This window comes from Phodopus roborovskii, unplaced genomic scaffold (assembly GCF_943737965.1).
Source record: "Phodopus roborovskii unplaced genomic scaffold, PHOROB, whole genome shotgun sequence".
Classification (NCBI taxonomy): Eukaryota; Metazoa; Chordata; class Mammalia; order Rodentia; family Cricetidae; genus Phodopus; species Phodopus roborovskii.
Window position 1 is genome coordinate 2,419,203 of NW_026126416.1, and position 21,525 is coordinate 2,440,727.

Sequence of the window (21,525 nt, forward strand, 5' to 3'; positions counted from 1 at the left end):
ATTGTTACAGACGGCTGTAACTTGCCATGTAGATGCTGTTAACTTTAGCCTTGCTCTCTGGAAGACTTGCCAGCACTTTTATACAAAAAGCCGTCTCTCCAGCCACTTGGTTCGACTTATTAGAGCCACATTTTCTCTACTCTTCCTCAAAGGACTCAAGCTGAGTTCCCCCAAACTCAGTTTTAATGCATAATGTTCTCTAGTTTTTTGATCTTCCTTTATATGAAGAAAAGGGTAGATATCTATGAATTCTTAATTTCCTCTTGAAATTTTTAAGTTCCTCTGGGAAGAACTGAGCCATACCCCCTCTACACTTTGTAATAACCCCTGGGTAACCATAGTGTTAGTGGTTCTCTGATCTTTTATCCTCGCACTACAAATGTGGTAAATGGACTAAGCAAAGTTTGCTTCGTCATATTCTTCTTGATGGAACTCAGAACACAGTGTCCCTTGAATAGCAAATGGTGATTATCGTGACATTATTTTCCACATTTACCTATCTGTGATAATTTGCTAAAATTTTTTCAGTGCCGAGCTCCCTGACTTTAGGTCGGGCTTCTGTGGATTTCTATCCCTGTCTATGATCATGCCCCATTCTCAGCATGTAAACTGTCCCTTTTACTACACAGAAAAAAACAGAAACCATAGCATATAATAGTCCTCATTCCAGCCATACTTGCATTGTCTCTCTCCACAAATGTCATTCCTGCCCTGTGTTTTTCTTATCTCTGTTCTTGTTTGTCCAGACACTCTCTACAATATATTATGTGATACTTACCCAGAAGTTTCTTCGTCTTTTTTCTTTTCTTTTTTTGAGACAGGGCTTCTCTGTGTAGCTCTGGCTGTACTGGAACTCGCTCTGCAGACCAAGGCTGGCCTTGAACTCACAGAGATCCTCCTGCCTCTGCCTCCCAAGCGCTGGGATTAAAAGGCATGTACCATCACCGCCGCCGCCGCCAGGCTACCCAGAATTTCCTACATGTCTGTCATTATTAATTCTATTTAATGTTAACGTGTCCATATTTCTCCTGTTACTCCAAAAGCCCCCCCCCCGTTTCCATCATTCTGTCCTCATTCATGCACGGCCCCCACCCACCCACAAACTCACACTCAACGTCTTGTTTTTCTGTGCCTTGCATTTGTGCTTCGACCTACAACAGTGTAAAGTTCACACAGTCCCGTTCTCTGTGAGGCAATGCAGAGCACAGCGTGTTTACTCCATCTCCACTGACCTTCACTGAAGCCAAGCCGGCCATTCCTTTTCTGTTTCCCCAGTCACCGAGCAGAGCACACTCGCCTTTGAGCCCCCACTTTATGAGCATCCTTTCCCATTCATTTCATGGCCTCGTTTCTTCAGAAGCTGTCTGGTAGTCTTTGCAACAGCAAGTCAAGAGATGTAGAACTGTAAACCCGCCGGGTGGTAAATGGCACCGTGTAAATAAGGAACTTAACATCTCTAGGTAAATGAACGCGGCAAAGCTATCCCCCTCTTTATCCTATCAGACAGTCCTAACGGGGACTCCATGGCCCTGATAATAATGCCACATGCCTGTGAGCAAACAGGAGTCACAACTGAAAAAGAAGGTAGCAGTGTTACTATTTCAGGGGAACCCACCGAGCTAGGTAACTGACTTGATCACCTGGCCTGTGGAACCTCCACATTCTTAACGTGTGGTCTGCATGACTCCAACAGCTACCTGGCCTTAAACATATTGTGCGGAAAGTATAAACTATTAAAATAGCAAAACTCATTATTTGGACAAGTAAGTAGTATACTATGCTATAATTTGACTATTATCCTTGTTAGAGTCCATTTTAAACGTTCTTTACATTTTGAAAAGTAGTATTTTGTAAAGTATCTCTCCTCACTATATCATGGCAGCTGCCTTATTTCCAGTGTGTGTGTGTGTGTGTGTGTGTGTGTGTGTGTGTGTGTGTGTGTGTGTGATATTAATATGAATATTGAATTAAAAGTGACAGAGAACCTAAATTTTAATGAATATAATAAAGATGTATTTTCCATATAAACTCAATGATCAATAGGGAACAGGAATGATTTGCTGAACTAAATCAAATTCAGCAGGTGAAAGATGCAATGAAGTCCAGGTTAAACGTGAAATCAAACTAAAATGAAACACATTTTGCTTTGATTTATAAATAAGGAAAATATTGAGCACATTTTTACGTAGAGGTAAAGCCTCAGAACACCAAACTCAGCACAGTCTTCCTCAAATTATTTTGTGCAGAATCCATGCTGAAACACTCTTCCATTTGTTTTCATGTCTGTAAAGCATCTTAGAAAGACAGACTCCTTGACCAGAAAGGGAGAGAAAAGGAAGAGAATGTAAAATAATGTTAGTCATAATTCAGTGCCTGAAACAATTCTAGTCACTAACATTTCATGTGAGCAATGTCTTAAGCAGGAACAGCTCGAGCAGGCAACCTGCTGGTTCCATTAGAAAAACTTAATGTTGTCTATTAGTGCTATTAAATAGCACCAGGTTTATAATTTCTTTAAGTGATTTGCTATTTCCCCCCCCTCTTGGAGAGGATGGTTCCAGTTACCAAAAGCTTTTAGTATTATCCAGAAATCTTCTGCTCGGGTTTTATCATAATTAAACATAAAAAAATATTTCTAGGTGGACACCCTAAGCTTTTGTAACGAACACGTAAATACATTTGAAAGATCATCGCTGTGTAGTTAGTTCCCAGAGTTGCCTCGTCATCTGCAGCTGTACACATATTTCCAAACTGTATGTGAACTTATGGCCAGTAAGAAGTTTGATAAATGTGCATTTCCCCCCCTTACTTTAAAGAATATGAGTCAAATCTCGCACATTTAAATGCTGTGCGTACAAATGGATTTCTTTTCCAACTGTCAAAAGTATCACAGATATCAAGTGGTAAAATTGACTCCAGGAAACTCAAAAGCTTCCAGCATTTATGGGTTTAAGATGTGAAGAAGAAAAAAACGATGTTTCCTTTCCAAGATACATAAAGACAGAGTATTCAGAGTATTGTAGAGCACAATATTTATGGAACTTGTAAAACAGTTACTCTCTTGAATAAAAACCTGAATATATATATATATATATATATATATATATATATATATATATGGTGTGTTTCCTTACCTTTCTCTCTGTGTGCACTTTGGATATCTCAGCCTTCCTCTATCACACTGCACTCGAAGTTCAGACCCAATAATAGATGTCTCGGTTACGTACGCGCCTCTCTTACAAATAAATTCTATATACTCGCCGTGGAGAATGAGTGGTCTGTTGTCAAATTTCCATTTCAGTTGTAAATAATTCTTATCCATCTCGTCGAATGATAAAGGGCAAGGCTCTGGACAAACACCAGAAATTAACGGGAAAACTATATTGACACATCTTGTACTATGACACTTCGGGTGTTGCCATTAGGGATGACCTTATACTCCAGAGAGAGGCAAGCTGGTTAGCTAGAGCTATTGTGGGGCGTCAGAAAATGTGCTTACTCCTGGCCCCAAAAGGGAATTGTGTGACATTCACTACTGTGGCGCTTGAGTCGAGGAGTACGTAGATAGTTATAAAAATTCATTTACAGTCTCTGCTTTCTTCGGAAAGTTTAAATAGCACATCTGGCAGGTCAGTCAGTGATAAAGGGCTACCTAACATGGGTAAGATCCTGTCCTATGTTCAAACCCCAGCAAGCCCACACATATGTACGTACACACACACACACACACACACACACACACACCTCCTATGGTTCCTTGAGTTAATTTATTTCCTGCAGTGAGTATGGCATTGGTTAATTTTTAATATGTACAATTATAAACATAATTCCCATTTTATAATATTTTCAAAAAGGCCAGAAGTCTGATACCATGAAATGACTTATATCATATGAAATAATCCTTTAAATATATATGTATAATATTTTCAAGATAAACCACTAATTACCAGTAAGGTGGCAACGTAGAAACCAGCTAGATTCCCAACATTAACCAGAACATTCTAACCTATCTCTATCCAAAGCAGTTGACGGTTTTCTCTTTTTTAAATTCCCAGTTGAGAAGTATGGAGATTAGATTATATTTTAAATCCTAGCAATGGAAGTGTTCTTAGATTCTTCAGAGTCTCCTTTAAATATTATTTCAGTTGGGTCAAATTGAATTGTAATTTAAATTAGTATTGAATTAAAATAAGGTAGAAAAGACCAATTATTAGATACTGATTTATTGATATATTTATTTAATGATTTGCTTCTATTGTTTATTGCTAAATATGACTTCACCTTGCTACCAACAACAGAACAACCTGAAAATAAATGAAACACAATAGCCGCCTGACCACAAAAGCTTACACCTGTCAACTATAATAAGCCTTTGAAAGCAAAAGCCCCAAGCTTGCTGCTTATGCTTCTGGAAAATCCATTGGCTTGCCTGTTCACACTGCCTTGGAGTTTTAGAATAGAAAAGGAGAATGTAGACTAATCTTGGAATTGAAGACTTTCAGGCTCTATCCTGGCTTCTGTCCACCTGTGAATATATCTTCTCTCTTCTGCGCTTAACGGTATCAGAGAGCCCATTCCAGAGACATTCTCCCAATAGGACTGTCTTATAAATTGTGTGGTTTCATATGAAATTGAGTTTCTGCTTTCACCTATGACCAAGTACCCGCTATAAGATCACAAATGCACTAAGAACTAAAACATCTGAAGAACAAATTAAAGCGGTAAGTATACCAGGGTATCTGAGACCCGGCAGCCGGTGAGTTGAAGGTGGTGAGTTTTCATTTTCGGTTAAGCTGAGAGGCTCAGTGTAAAATGACCAATAACAGGCATATAACAAAGTTTCCGACAATCTCACAGAGATGAGGGTGGAAAGAAACATAGATGGGGGCCACAGCTGATGACTCAAAGGTTCAAACTGACCCTCTAAGCTTTTTTTTTTTTTTGTCCCCTTTGAAGTATTCATCGATTTGTGGCTGTTGCAGAAGGATGTGTGAACCATGCTAGTTTGATCAAAATGCATTGTATAAAATAAATAAATAAATAATTTCAAATGATATCGATCAACATTCATTGCATGCAAAAAAATTAAATAAAAATAAATTTCAAATGAAAACGATCAAAATCCATTGTATGAAAATAAATAAATAAATTTCAAATGATATCGATCAAGATTCATTGCATGCAAAAAAATTAAATAAAAATAAGTTTCAAATGAAAACGATCAAATGCATCGTACGAACAAAACTAAAAAAGTAAATTCCAGATGAAAAAGGATCAAAAATCATTGTATGAAAAAAAACTAAATTAAAAAAAAATAAATTTCTACATGATTCTATATGGTTCTATATGATAGGAAAGTTGATCACGAGACGATTAAAAAAGCATTTTTATTGATAAAGGAGTGCTGACATAAAATCACATAGGGCAACCAGCAATATTTCAGCTGCTTTGGCCTGTGTGTGTCTAAGAAAACAGCATCACTATGCAGCGGAAAAACTGCGGAAAGACTTGAAATGAGAGAAGCTTTAGATGTACAAAGCATTCACAGCATTACTTTTGATAGCCAACAATGAGACACATATCGTGAGACCTTGGTCTCTGAGATTCATCAGAAATTCGTTCGTTTACTCTGTACGCCTCAGGACGCTTACACATTGTTTTTCCTTTCCGCTTACTGTGGCCGTGTGCTCTGCCCCTAAGTCCACACAACCTGTTTAAGGCCAGGAGATATTATTAGCGCTATCTTTGTCTGATGATCTTGCTACATTTTTTAAAAAATGATTAATTTAGCCATTTGACGATTCCATGCATGGATATAATGTGTTACGAGTATTCTTTTTACTTTCGTGCTGTAACATCAATCCCACTGAACAATAATTTCTCTATGACACTGTAGCTTAAGTCATCTTAAAACATAACATCACTGTTCGTACTTAGTAAGCATTTGTAAGAGTAAGTGGACTATAGTTATTCTTTATACAGAGGGAAATCAGAAGCTAGTGGCTGAATGGGATCAATAAAACAAGTAGAGAAAATACAATGTTATGTCTGTGTCACGTCATCTCTCAATGGCAGAGGAGAGAGAGAGAGAAGGTTTGGCAGTACGTACCTAAACACAATGGTGGTGCAGTCCACGCTCCGTCTATACAGTAGACCTCCCTTGACCCTTGTAGGAAATGGTTGTCAAAACACCGGTATTCCACGGCAGATCCATTTTCATAGGCGCTACCTGCTGAACTAACGATGTCTCCGTTTCTTATCAGGGGAGGAGATGCACACATCCCTCTAGATTCTGAAAAATAATTTTACAGGCTACAGCAACTGCTGCATTGAGCTTTCAGTGTTTGACGGTTGCTACATAAGTAAAGGGAGGTAATTCCACCGATTCAAATGTATTATTAAAGCAATTGTCGGTGCCTTCTAATATTGAAGATAATCCTACCAATAAATACCACGCTGCATAGTGTTATCATAATTAGAATCCCATGCTGTAAAAACTGAACCACATATTTACAACTAGCAAGATATTAACAATATGATTTGATGTTTTCCCTTTCACTCAAGCCGAGAGCACATGCCTTCCATATGTATTATCTCGCTTTCCGCCTATTAAAAGAAATAGACCCTAGATCCAGGGAATAAATAAACTCTCTTACATTATGCCCTAAACCCTTTCTTGAGACAGAAGGTTCCCAGAAAACCCTGAGTAAACTTTAGCTTCTTCACAGGACTTCTGCATGAGTGAAATCAACCCTCGGGCAGTATGAAGCCTTCCCCTTTCCCCTTCACAAATACTCATTCAGTGGGAATCTGTTGGCACAGCCATCCTTTGGGACTGTGTATGCTGACCAGAGCAGAGCAGAAAACTGGTTAAAACACAGCAATCGAGCAACGTGTCCAGTTCTTTACCTCTTCTCACGCACACGGGGTACTTCAGTTCTCCTCTATTGCACTGCACGGACACCTCAGACAGCGGGGTGGTCGGGGACAAGTTATATCCCTGTTTACACACGAAATCTATTAGGTCTCCGTGTAAAATCTTGCCCACATAGCTCCACTTCATCCGTATGTTATTTCCGTTCATGCGATCCACGTCAATAGTGCACGGCTCTGCAAAACAAAACGCTCTCTTAAAATTGTCTGACATCTAATACGTGAGTAATATATTCCAAAAATAAAAAAATGGCAATGGGCACTGAAGTGATATTATACATTTCTGAGGGGCTTTTCCTCACTGGCCGCCACACTGAGGGATCATTTGAGCATACGGGAGTCCACGGAGTCAAACGAGTTAGTTGTTTAATAACTTTCCCCTAGGGTGTGGGTGGGCTCAGGTAATATATGGGGATTGTCACTACTGGGATTTCTGACCTGGGGAGTTCAGCCTTGGAGGCAATTAGCTGGGAGCCCTTGGATAGGGAGCCCAGACACAACTCAAGGCTGGTTTGGGGTTAGGGCAGCAGACTTGTTGGAGGGGCATAAATAGGAAAGGACATTCTTATGCGCCCCTTCTCCATCTGCAGGAGACAGAGGCCAGGCCACAGGAGAGGTATGGCAGATTTCCTTTGTGTAGACAGCAGAGGGGAGAAGAGAGTGGGCTTGCTTTCGCACCACAACACGGGCCTGTTAGTTCTTCATCTAAGGTTCAGGCCACACAAGTCTCTCTATGCGACCTTAAACCATAGGCCCGTGATTCGACAATATCTATAATAAAATATATACTTTATGACTGCCACGTTAGTTAGTCATGTATCCCTTATTTTCATGATGTCATAGATTTAAACCAAGTAAGTTTCCAAAACTAAAACATTATTTCAGGTCATCCATCAACCAGCAAAGTTTAACACAATTTTTAAGTTAACTAATGACCTTGGAACAGAGTGCATTTAATTCATACATATTTATAGAGAAACTGCCATTCAATACATAGAACTCATGGGGCTCATACTGAAGGACAAACTCCCACAACAAAGTGCACGTATAATAAATTAAAAAATGCACAAGCTGTTACAGCTGCACTGGAAGTTAAGAGGGGTGCATTGGAAGGTCTATCAAAAAGGCTGACGGAAGAAGTCTGCCCTCTTAAGACGAGGCGATTCTGGGTAAGCCTAAATGAGAAGTACCCTTGATAAAGGTTTTCAGGGATTAAGCCTTGTTGTTTTCAGATGGGGGGGGGGCAACCATTATAAAGATCCCAAAAGGAATTCAGGGCGAAGTTGTTAAAGAGCGCAGTATTGCTGGAGCATTGTGAGAGCCAGGAGATGGGCAGGGAGATGCTAGAGAGACTCACTCGCCTCTGCATACTGACGCAGATGGGAAAGTGCACTCCGAAGAAGGGCTGGTTCTAACTGATAGCAAGATGGCAGGGCTGTCTCTGCTCACCCTGCCCAGCATATGCTCCGATTCATTACTGTTAGGTTGAACGTGTTAATGACAATTGTTCCAGGAATAGAATGGAATTTTTCTAAATCTTGCTATTCCTTATGACGTCGTTTCACTGCTATTTTAATGTAGTCTCTGTCCTCCGACAGACTATATTTCAGCTCAAAAAAAAAACCAAAAAAACACAAAATAACAATCACATCATCAAAAAAAAAAACCCATATCAAAGCACTTATGGCAATACAATGGCAACAGAAAATTGCATTTGACTTGATGGGCACAGCATTCTCAGAATGACTTGAAGGGCGGGAAAACTAGGAAGGCTAAAATGGAAAGTGTCTGTGTTTTCAAACATTATAATAAGGATAAAATCAAGAAAAATATTTCCAATATATGCTATTCTCAATGGTTAATGTAAATTATGTTGCTATAGTGCATGTGAAAGAAAATGAAAGCTAAACGATGACAAATGATTCAGGAAACAACGAATGTGAGCCACTACAAAAAAATAAAAGTTGCCTGTTATACTTAAATTAACAAAATTAAAGTTATTTTAGTTATTAGATTAACAGCAGCATGATAATTAAAATATCCAAAGTTTATCAAAGCTTAAGAAAACCGTAACTTCAATTCTTTAATGGGAGAGTTATAAACCAGAAATAAATATCTGAAGGACAATTGTACAATTAAAAAAAATCAGAAAGTATAAATTCAGGAAATCTGAAAAAAAAAATGAAAGCATTTTAAGTACAAAATTACCTTGCTGCAAAATGTATTGTTATGTAAAAAATTTAAACACTAAATATATTTCAATGAGATGATTATTTGTATTGCTCATGGTATACAGACACTACAGAACACTCTGCAGACATGAAAACATCAAACCAGATTTATACTATATTTTAAGTGGAGGAAACATGTCACACGCACAGTATAAAACATGTCTGCATTGTGCTCGTGTTTGTATATGACTCTACTGTGTAGATTCTCTTAAGTCATCAACAATAGTTCAAACAAGGCTTTGAGAGTAACTAATGTAGGGCTGGGGAGATGGATCAGCCTTTAAAGGCTACACCCACAACCAAAAATGTAGGAGATTAACTAAAGTGGCCATTTGGGGGAGGAAGTCAAAGTCATCAGTAATGTTCTCTGCCCAAAAAAGAGGTGCTCATGCCTCCTAGTAGTGACGTGAGGGTACTACAAGATGGCGAGGTCTACAGAGGGGAAGTCTGCACCTAGGCGGAACACTACACACTGGTCACAAACTGGACTGTATATCTCATGTGCACAAAATGACCAATTATATGCAATGTATATTTTTACAATAAAATTAATGTGCAAAAATTTTATGTAGACCCATCCTAGGACAGAACAGGTCTCCTACTTAAATAAATCATGGAAAATGTATAAGAAAACATTTTTTTTCTTTGCTGTAAACATTATTTTAAAAAAAAAATACCAAATTAAATTCAACAATGTGTTCTCTTGCTTACCCAAGCAAACAGGGGGAGATGACCACGCTCCTTGTTCACAGCGAGATGCTTTCGATCCCCTCAATAAGTAATACTCATTGCATCGGTACTCCACTGACGATCCTGTTGTGTAACTTGCCAATAACCCACCAACGACACCACCATTTGCTATTTCAGGCGGAGGCTTACAGTTCTCATTATTTTCTAAGAAGAGGGATTGTTTGAGGGTTTATAACAACGCAATGGTATAGTTATCCAAACACGGTATACCAATATTTGTACCATCACTTAGACAATCATTTCTAAGTTAAGCAGGAATCCAAAAGTTTTCAGCTGAAGTATTTTTTAAAATGTATGTATTAGTCAAAAACAAATTCATGTGTGTTTCTTCTTTTCCTGATGGCAAAGTAACTGTGATAAGGGTGTTCCTAAATGCTTAGATAGATCATAACGGCTGTGGTGCACTCTAAAACTGCACTGGGCCTTATCCACTCCTTTCCTGTCCCTTCTGCTTTCCATTCCTTTTCTGAATTGGATGAAATACTCTCTCCCAGTTTCTCTTCCTCGGTTAATCTATTTAACCTCTTTTGTAGAGGTTTAATACGTAATAAATAGGTACACATTTAGGGGAACTTCTAATGAGCAAGATGGTAGGAAGGGGGGGGCCACCAGGAGCGGGTTTAACCGAATGATACCCTTCAGCGAAATCAAAACCAAAAGCTGCAAGGTTTAGAAGGGTAACATGCAAAATTCCAATGAGCAGGATTTGCCTTCGGAGAAGAGAGTGCCCTGCACTGACCACAGTACATGGGGATGGGGAGTGGTCACACTCAAGGCAAACCACTAACATAACATCCATCTCCTTTATGACTCCTTTAATAAAACACATCTCGCATACGTGCGGTCATTGAAAGTAGAAGATCGTAGAGTTAACACAACTTACAGTCTAGCAGTAATGTACTCTACATGCTGTTTCGATTCTGATGCATTCATTCGGGCTAAATTCTACAGATACACTTATATACTCAGAAATCCACACAGGAGGTTCAGTATACGAGTGTCTCCAGATTTCGCAAGCATCAGTGCCTGGCCTTGCGTAGACAGACTGAGCAGTTGAAATGAGCGTCATAGGCTTAAATGTTAGAAGTAGCACACATACCAACACACTCGGGTGGCAGCGTCCATTGGCCACGATTACAAGTTATTGTACTTGATCCCCGGAGATGGTAGCCTCCTTCACACCTGTATGTCACTTTGTCCCCACTGTAGTAAATCTCAGAGTGCAGTTGTGCAGTGCCATTTTCAATGGAGGGTGGTTGCTCACAGGCTACCTTCTCCTTCTCTTCTGTGAAGGTACAATTACAGGGGATCACTGAGCTACGCCAGCATTTGAGGATACACTTGTTCAAGAGAATACCAAGTAGGAAGAGAAGCATATGGTAGACTGTGAATAACAGCAAGGGACAATGATACTTATGTAGGAGATACTTATGTAGGAGAATAATCACAGTAAAATTCACTGTCAGGTACACAAATTAAAATATCAAAGAAAACTAACTTAAAAAGATGTTACCAACCAATGCATTTGGGAGGTTCTGTCCACTTTCCATTTTCACAGACGAGCTCTTCTGAACCCTGAATCACAAAATTAAGTTCACACTCTATACGGACTCTTTCTCCATGACGGTAAGCTGTTGAGTGTGGCTGAATTTTGGAATTCAGAGGAACAGGTGGAGGAGGACATCGACTTCTTCTTCCTTGTGTAAAAATATTGGCCTATTAAGTCATGTAATTACAAAAATTACAAAAGTCATGTAATTAAAAAATGGTAAAGATTTATTGATAATATTTATGGTGTAAAGAACTATGGGAAATATGGAAGACAGGCACCAGGAAAACCCATTTCTTACTGTCCTCTGGCACAGCAGCCCTCTCAAGAGTGGGACCTGTCAACTGTTCCTTATAGAAAGAAGATGAATTAGTATGTGGTTATGTTACATGATGGCCAACATCGCAATGCCATCCCTCCCGGAAGACCCTTTGCCTACCAGCTTTGAGGAAGCCAGCAGGCGAGGGTTAGAGGGCTACCTCAGCCCAAAGCCGGCAGGGCCTGTAGCTCAGCAGCCTTCAAAGCATAGGAAGCTGCCAACACCCGCAATAAATTTGGAGTAGAGTTGGCACTGGTGTAGCTCAACAGCCAGAAAAGCTACGCCCACACCCCTGACCCACAGAACCAGTGAAGCAATACTCTTGAGCCATCTTGAGTATTTTACAGTCACCATCTCCTTGATGCCTAAGCAAATGCCTCACATGTTATGAAGAAGGGAAAACTGCCCCCTTTCCATTGTTACATATCCAACTCCCTCTTCTATTGCCAAGTACCCTTCCAGATCCCTTTACAGTGACATCGGCCATTGTGTTTGGGGACCAAATAAATAACCGCAAACAATAGCCTCGAAATCTTTAGACAACTCCTGTATTCCTGTTGCCACGTAAGTGTACTATGCTGGCTCCGGGGTTGGGAGGTATATTGCTCAACATATTCGTGTACTACACACAATAACTATCAATTATAAAATTATAGGTATGTGACCATGCTAATTTGGAGGGGGTGCAGAAGAGGCAGTAAGCCTGTTACCTATTTTTGAGACCATATGCTACAACCTGCGAACACCCCACCCACCCCCCATACTGTTATACGAAGCGCAAACGTAATCCGTCATTTCTACAGATGTGGAAGTGAGAATTCTCTCACACTGTACGAATCCAAGTCTCGAGTGTCTCCACACACACTTGTGATTAAGTTTCCCCTCCTACACGAGGCCCCTCCAATGGCCATGAACTGGTCTTCTGAAGGCAATCATAGCACCCAGTTGAACACAACCCGGAATATACATGAAGCCTTTGCTAGTCCATGTCTGCACTGTTCTCTTCCATTTTCTCTTCAGGCTATTATCCTTCTGCTGTGTGTGCTTCCCATTCTTATTATTTTGGAGATGGACTTTTCACATCGAGAAATCTGTGGCCAATTAAGATAGTGCCTTACTTATATAGCTACAGATGTATGGCTGAGGGTTTAAAATATTAAACAAAGGGCTGGAGAGATAGACTGATAAAGTTGCTTGCCTTATATACAGGAAGTCCTGAGTATGATTCCTAGCATCTGTGCAAAAGCAAGGCACAGTGGCAGGTGCAATCCATCACTAGGGAGGCAGAGATGGAGGCAAGCTCATGTCCATTACCTAAGCAGAACAACTAACTCAATAAGCTCAGGTGTGACGAGAGGACTGCCTTCAAAAACTAAGAGAGGGGCCGAGGGAAATACCCGGCATGAACTTCTAGCTTCTGTGTGCACACATGCGCCCACACAAACATATGCACAACTACACACGGATATACTCAGATATATGCATGTTAAATATAGCATACTGCTTGCTACACAAATGCATACAAAGCTTAGTTTCTTCAGAAAAATTCACTGACGATATGTAATTATTTTTAAAAAAAGGTTCTGGAATTAGAAATAGATGTGATTATTCAGAGGTCATAGAAATTAAAGCTAATATTTAAGTATGAAATTTTTAAAAATTACCTTCACATATGGGAGATTCTGGATACCAGCCAAACTTATAGCACTGAATTAAATCAGATCCACTTAGATAATAATTTTCATAACAGAAAAACTGAACTACGTCTCCTTCTTCATAGGTTTTCTTTACAGGATGAAAATAGCCATTTTCTATTAATCTCAAAGAAGAGCACATTAATTCTAAAGAGAGAGAGAGAGAGAGAGGGGGAGAGAGAGAGAGAGAGAGAGAACAGATAAAATAACAAAACATATTCATTTTTCCCCAAACAGAAATTTACAATCCATATCTGGAACTGATAGCATAACGTTTACTATATTCTGTTCTATAAGCTCACACATACATTCGCATCCTGTTAAATATTAGCAGGTTTAACCGAATTGGGTCACAATAGCTAAAACAAGGTTTTTCCTGTTTAAGAGCTTGAAATGACCACAGTCTACTATTAAGTAGATTACAGCTGAAGACAAAAACTAAGACGCACGGAATGCTGCCAGCAAGACAAGCTATACGGGATGGACGTGTGCAGCGTAAACCTCTTACTGAAGTGAGGACCTACTGCTGCACTGCGGGGTGAGGGACCACCCGTGCGCGAGGCACTCTGCTTCCTCGGCCTGCTTCCCTGAGGTGGTGTAGTAGCCAGCAACACATGAGTACTGCACTTTGTCCTTCACGTTGAACATTCTCTGCATCGTGGAATAATTCCCATGATTCAGCTCGGGGGCCAAGCATGTCTCTGGAAAGTTAAACATTTATTTGTATTTTGTTTAAATTTTCTTTTCTTATTTTACATATCGATGCCAGTTCCCTCTCTGCCACCTTCCCACCCCTCCCTCCATTCTCCCCTCCTATCCCCCCCCCCCACAACTCCACATGTAGGGTGATGCCTTCCTGGAGGGGTCATCTAAATCTGTCAAGTCATTTGGAGTAGGGTCTAGGCTCTCCCCCATGCCTCTAGGCTAAGGGAGTATCCCTCCATGGGGAATGTGCTCCCAAAGTCCTTTCGTGCACCAGGGAAACATCCTGGTTCCACTGTCTGAGGTCCCTTAGACTGTCCAGGCCTCCTAACTGAGACCCGCATTCAGGGGGCCTGAGTCAGTCCCATGCTGGATTCCCAGCTATTAGCCTGGGGGGGGGGAGCGTTAGCTCCACTTTATTTAGGTCAGCTGTCTTTGTGGGTGTGAGACATTTATTTTAGGAACTTTGATAAGCTTTATCAATACCCTAGAATATTAAAAAAAAATCACAGTTTGTATCACATTGAATTATTAATAATATGTGGTAAGGAAAATTGTTGCCCAAAACTGGAAACATCACTTTGCCTTGGTAGTTTCCTTTTCATATTTGTGTAAGCCATCTCTATCAGTCTCCTACTTTGAAATATTGGTCCATTGTACTTGACCAAAGGCCTCATTTCAGTTGAAGCCTTGCGAGGAACTGTTTGGATCAAGCGTCTTCTGTGGATTTGTATAAATTAAACAACTTATACTGTCAAATTAGCAATGAAGAAAATAATTGCACGGGAGGGCTCGTTGACTTTGAGCATTTCAGCTTGTTCTTACTGGCTCAAAGTAAGATTTATCTGATGGGGCAAGATGCTTGCTTGGAGTTGAGAACCCATGGATTAAGAAAACACCAAGCATGGGAGAAATGCAAAGAACTGTCCACTTCTCATGCAGAAGGTACAAAGTAGAAAATCAATCATAGAAAATAAAACTGTGTCTTGAGTGAAGCATGACCTCATAGGATCATACGCTCAGCTTCAGGAAACGACGTGTGTGTGTGTGTGTGTGTGTGTGTGTGTGTGTCTGTGTGTGTCTGTGTGTGTGTGTGTATCTGTGTGTGTGTGTCTCTGTGTGTGTGTGTGTATGTGTCTGTGCATGTGTGTGTGTCTGTGTGTGTGTGTGTGTATGTGTGTGTGTGTCTGTGTATGTGTGTCTGTGTCTGTGTGTGTGTATGTGTGTGTGTATGTGTGTGTATGTGTGTGTGTATGTGTGTGTGTATGTGTGTGTGTGTCTGTGTGTGTGTATGTGTGTGTGTCTGTGTGTGTGTATGTGTCTGTGTGTGTGTGTCTGTGTGTGTGTCTCTGTGTGTGTGTGTGTGTGTGTCTGTCTGTGTCTGTGTGTGTGTGTCTGTGTGTCTCTGTGTGTGTGTCTGTCTGTCTGTGTGTGTGTGTGTGTGTGTGTGTGTGTGTACCTTGCTCCTTCTTGCAGGACGGTTGGGAAGACCACCCTTCAGGAAGACACTGGACCACTTCCTCATCCTTTCCTCCAGTGGTTTTGTATCCTGAAGTGCAACCATAACGCATGCTCTCTTGAACTTTGTACAGTACTTTCCCATCAGAGACATAGCCATTCCTTAGGTTGGGATTCAGGCATTTTTCTGTGTTTTAAAAGCAAATGTGCTTTTAGTTTCTTCAGGAAACTACAACGTTAATCCGCTTAATAGTAAGATTTAGATTACCAAACTGAAAAAAATGATACAAACACGTAATGTTACTTAGTTGGAACTTCGAGCACTAAAATAATTTTCACTCCAGAGTTCTTTGATACAGTTCAATTTGGGAAATGTCTGACAAGTCCTGTATAACATTCCTTTGGAAGTGCATTCACTTTGACATTAACTGATATTTCTTTTTTATTTACAAATTTTGATTTGGGAACTGGGATCGACATGTAAAATAATAAATTAAATTAAAAAAATGCTTTGATTCCAAAATTTAAGTTCAAGGACAAGTTACTGGGGAAAAGGATTTCTATTTTTGTTTCCACAGAAAATGAAAAGATGTGGATTCCTTCCAGACTAATGTGGTTTGATCAAGCCAGACCGCCTGAAACAGAGTACCAGGTGATCCTACATTCAAAACAGCTGGACAAAGCAGCCTTACAGACTACAGCCAGGATTTCTGCATCTTCTTAGAATCCCCGATGACAGTGCCCCTTACCAGCAGGAAGTAGTTTAGAAAGAATGACGCCTAAATTCCCAAATATTGTCTATAAATGTTTGTTTTCATTTAAATGGACTTGGTTATATAAAATAAATAAATAAAAACAAATTTTGATTTTCATAGCCACCCTTACCGCATCTTCTTTTGGAAAATACACCAATAGTTTTTCGCTATTTGTCATTAATCACAAGTAAAAATAATTTATCCTTAATATACTTGAAGTTTTAATCCAGTGTTTTATAATGTAATGAAAAACATACTTAATGGATGATTAAATGTTTCTAAAGTATAAATCCTTTATTCATTCATTCCTTTAGAAAATATTTTGGGATCATTTCACTGCACAGGGTCCAGGAGTCAGTGTATACCAAGTCATACATGTGATCCCAAAAACCTTTGAGTCTACAATCGTGTTTTTGGTACAATGTAAGCTACAATATAATAAAAATTACCTTCACATTAAAGTCCCTATCACTTTTTTCTTAGCCATCATTGGACCTTTATGACAAAGCAATCTAGAAGAGTTAAAAGACTTGTCCAAGGTTACTATTAACATAAACACATTTAGTACCAGCTGTGTGTGTGGCAAACACTCTACATGAGAGCTTGTACTGAAGCAATATTAACTCCACTTTTGCATAAGAAGCAGGCTAAGGATTTTCAAGTCACTTTCATAGGGATAGTGCTGGAGTCACACGCAGTCAGTTGACTGCTGAGATCATATTTTGACCATCACGCTCCCAGGCCAATCTCTGCAATGTTCTATCTCTTTAGAGAGCAAACTCAAGGCATGTGACTTCTTTCTACGACACCACGATGAGATTTATATTATAAACTCTGTGTTCTATGTTAGTAGGAAAACTGTCACATTAAATTCAGGTCTGTTCTGAAGTCACAGAAGGAATGAATGTCCTGTGCAGTTCTGTTTGCTTGGTATGTCAGCCATGGCTTCCACCATACCGAATTCCTCCCCTGCATGGAAAGGACCGAGTGGAAGTCCTTCACTATGGGAAACAGAGATGCAAGGTACTCCCGAGTTAAGGTTTCTTACCTAAGTACAGGGGAGCCACGGAGCAGTGCTGAGAGCCCATTGTGACACTACTCACAAGTCTGAAGTCCGTATGCAAAAAAAAACCCAAAAAACAAAAAACAAAAAAATAAAAATCCTGCAGCTTTCAACGGACTGGAGAAAGAAAATCGGGCATGCAGATGCGTGAGAAATACAGAGGTACTAAAATAGCTCGTCCCTTATGAAACCAGACTTTACATCTTATTCTGCCTTCCTGTTAAAGATTATGGGCACGATTAAGTTCCTCCTTACTTGAAGTAGCCCAGATGTACCTATCATTCACAGCCTGAAAAAATAACATTTTTGGGTGCTTCTTCACAAGTACCATTAAGAAGGGTTGAAATGGCTTAGCGATATAAAAGCATCCTTTGCAGGATTTCATACATGGTGCTTTATAGTGGCAATTTTGTTATTATCTGTGCAGAGTTTAACCACCGTTCACATAGTTTGTAAGCATTGCCCTGAGAGCATGCATTGACTCACTGAAGCACTTTGGCTCTGGAGACCAGCCTTCTTCTGTACACCTGATTTGCTCTTCTTGCTTCCCACTTTCGCTTGCGTAGCCAGCCAAGCAGAAGAATGATAGCTTTTTGTTTATGCTCATTGGAAAGTAAAAGCTTTTAAATGTATAATAATATTGGGCGATCATTCCATTTTCCACCATAGGAAAAGCACACTGTTTCTCTGAAATGAGGAAAACTTAAGCTGAAAAATGGAAAAATGTGTAAACCCATGAAGCTTGTGATCAAACACCACTCCTAAATACTTTTTCTTTCTTTTTTTTTTTGCAGATTCTTCAGTTTCCACTTATTTCCATAACCTAAGTTTAGAAGCGATATTGCAACAGTCTAAATGTCATGCCCTCCCCTTTTATCTGCTGACAATTCTGAATAGCTGTGTTACTGAGAATAACCAACAAGCAAGCCATTTCTTCCTGGAAATCTGTTGTAGCTCTGAAGAACACAGTCGTAGACACATCGTGACATCCATCACACATGCAATTTTAACATTTCTAGAACTCACAGTGGTAAAGGTAACACTAAAAAAAACAAAAGCTTGGTTTGTTCCAGTGATAGGCTTTATTTAATCTAATGTATTGAAATATTTTGCATTATTAGTTCTTACCCTTTCAACCCAGCAGGTATGCCATTCACAAACAGCCCTGCTTGGACCCACTATGTTTCTGTGCTCAATAGCCACAGAGTTGACACCACCCTGTAGATGCCCGGACCTATGTATGCTCCAATGACTGAAAATTTGCATATACCCTACATACCTCCACCCAAATCAAACGCTTTGATTGTCCAAGTCACAGAACTATTAAAAAAAACACTGTACCAGTTTTGTCCAAAGAAACATTACCAAAATGTTAAAAACAAGTTACATTTATTTAAAACATGTATTACAAAATTGGCATATTGAAACACAATATAGGGTAAAATTCAAGTAATATGACTGTTAGATTCTCTGTTTTCCATGTACACTTTCGAGAATAAGGAACACTAAAAGAATTAACTTTACCTTCTGCATAGAGCTCTCCTGAGATGAATACTATAAAAATAAGTAGCAAGTATCCCAACCTCATCTTCAGCCGCATGTCTCATGAAGATTTTTACAACCCCAGAGCACCTGAGATCACATCACTGAGTACACATCACTTCTGACAAAGCAAGTTAATAATTACATTGTCTAAGTACCTTTGGGGCAAGCTAACATTTCACTTAACGCATTCCCCAACGATTTAAAATAATGTACTGGTGTTCGCTGACAATATGTCTCATCCTGAGTTCAGTAAGGACACACCAAGCCAGCAGAGGCAACAATGATAGTAGTGTAAGCACACAGTCTGGATAAAGAAGGGTACGTTTTTAACTCAGACTTCCTCAAATGTGTGTTCCTCGTTCAAAGTCCACCTGCCCAATGCTGTTTACCAGCTTTGACAGAGCAAAGATGAGCTTGGAGTCATAATGGAGACCTGATGCAGAAATGCGCTGTCTAGACTGCAGTCCCCAAAGACATAAGTGATCTTGTCTCCGATTATGACAGGACGTTATCGAGAACAGTGTGGTACACAGCACGCAGAATGTTTGAGCTCTGGGAAGTGGCAGATGAATTACAGTATCACCCACCTATGAGAAAGATTTGAAAGGCCACTATGGACAAGTCATATCATCCCTATCTGATTACTTCACACTAGGCTCAGCATCTGAAAACTAATGCGTTGCAGAATTAAGGGTCCTACATATATGCATGCATTAATAATTAGTGAAAAGAGGCCATGAGCTTGAAGGAGAGCAGGGACTGGCATATGGAAGGGTTTGGAAAAAGAAAATAGTAGGGAAAAAATGTAATTAAGTTATAATCTCAATGAGTAAAAAAAAAACAGTAAATGAGACAAATTTTATAAACACCTCAGTAACTTGAAATATATATTTTTATTTTATACAAAGTCATCTTCAAAAGTTTAAAATTAAAAACTGCTCCAAGTAACCATGATTGGCATAATTATTTACAGTCCTACACTGAAATGTTTCCATTTACTGATAAGGAATGCCAAGAGTATCCATCAGCAGTTGAATGGCTTGCAATGAATTTGTGATTTCTTTCATATTATCACGCCTCAAAACCCACTGTGGCTTAAATCTGTTTAAGGAAAAAAAAAAAAAAATGGCATTAGTGAAGTGTTTCTTCTAAAATGAGTCACCTCTAAAACGTGAGAGAGCTTCCCATCATAGCTCATTAGTACCTATATATCATTTCTAAAAATCGATGCTGGCTTCTATGCAGCTTACGCTATTTATCTCCATCAGTACCTCTTCTGTTCGTTACCAAACTCTCACGGTGATATCTTGCTGAAACTGGCTTAGTTCTCAGTTCTTGCCACCATTCTTAGTAACATCAGCATCCATAGTAACATCACCATAATCAAAAACCATTCAACCGTTGTCTCTCGTAGGCACAAACTAGGTGTTGTCTTCATAGAAACTGCATGGCCAACGTAGATTTCCATTCTGCAAACCCCACGTCTAATTCCCATCATGCCACCTGCTCTACTGAATCCTTTAAACCAAACGTTCTACCTCAACATCTTCAATTCATTCAACCTGAAGCATGCACTAGTTAATAAGGACATTGTGCCTGCTCTCTTTCTTAATTAGCATAGGTATGTCAATAATCTACTTTGAAAATGCTATCAACTTCATTTCTTCCAGTTTAACATCCATCTGAAAAATTCAACCATGTTCCATAACTGCACACAAATGTTGCTTTTCCATTGCTAAACAGGTGGATACTGGTAACGAAAAACTACAGAATCTGGCTTGCATCTTGGGTCATCTCCATGTTTTAAAGGGTCATCTGAAATTTCCTAGCATGCTTCTGCTTTCTCTTCACAAAGATCAACTATGTTATTCCTTGAGCCCTCCCAGTTTGAGCACTTGTGAGTTTGAGTTTATAATCACACGTGACAGTGACTGAGAAAATGGGGGAGAAGGGGCCAAATATCCTCTTGACGAAATCCTTCCTATGTGCATTCCTATCTTATTGTCCTTTTCTGTTTAATAATTAAAGGAGAACCTGGACACAAATAAGAATATCAAGTGTCCAACACACAGACAACAAAACAGTCTTGGCGATAAAAGGGACATGACTCTAACCCGGGGTCACCTCCATCTGGTGTTAATGCTAACAAGAGATCCTGAAACTAATGATACTCAATTCCTATGACCACCTTGGCTCTCCTGTTCAGCCACAGAGCTGGTTTTCTAACGGCTGACTAACATTTCACTTCTGCCAATGGTTCTCAAGCTTGCTCAAAACAAATCCCATGATCTGAATGCCTGCCATCGGTCATAACTTCTCCAACGTTTTCTTTAGTTTTTTTAATTTTTTTTTTTATTTTTGAGGAACTCAATGTGATAATTGCTTTACCCACCAAGCTTCAGGCAATACATTACAGGTTTCCACAAAACCTAATACTAAGCCTTACAGAGACCTTATCTAGAAGGAGAAACTTAGAAAGTTGGGGTAATTATGGGAAGAGTGGATGTTGACATTCTGGACAAGAGG

General features: G+C 39.6%; 2 protein-coding genes across 2 annotated transcripts in view; both read right to left on the reverse strand.

Annotated features, from left to right (window-relative positions):
• Nucleotides 1–2,277: 2,277 nt before the first annotated feature.
• Nucleotides 2,278–19,092, reverse strand: F13b (coagulation factor XIII B chain). The gene is given in 12 exon segments (XM_051183138.1): nt 2,278–2,311; nt 3,135–3,348; nt 6,110–6,292; nt 6,910–7,110; nt 9,876–10,058; nt 11,014–11,199; nt 11,432–11,611; nt 13,447–13,623; nt 14,001–14,177; nt 15,638–15,823; nt 17,941–18,141; nt 18,979–19,092. Coding segments are annotated over 12 exon segments (1,998 nt in total). The 5' UTR covers nt 19,055–19,092.
• Nucleotides 19,093–19,894: 802 nt separating this feature from the next.
• Nucleotides 19,895–21,525, reverse strand: part of Aspm (assembly factor for spindle microtubules) — a 37,654-nt gene continuing 36,023 nt past the window's right edge. Inside the window, 1 exon segment of the mRNA XM_051183178.1 lies at nt 19,895–20,100. Coding sequence (XP_051039135.1) covers nt 19,995–20,100 — 106 coding nt within the window. The 3' untranslated portion in view covers nt 19,895–19,994.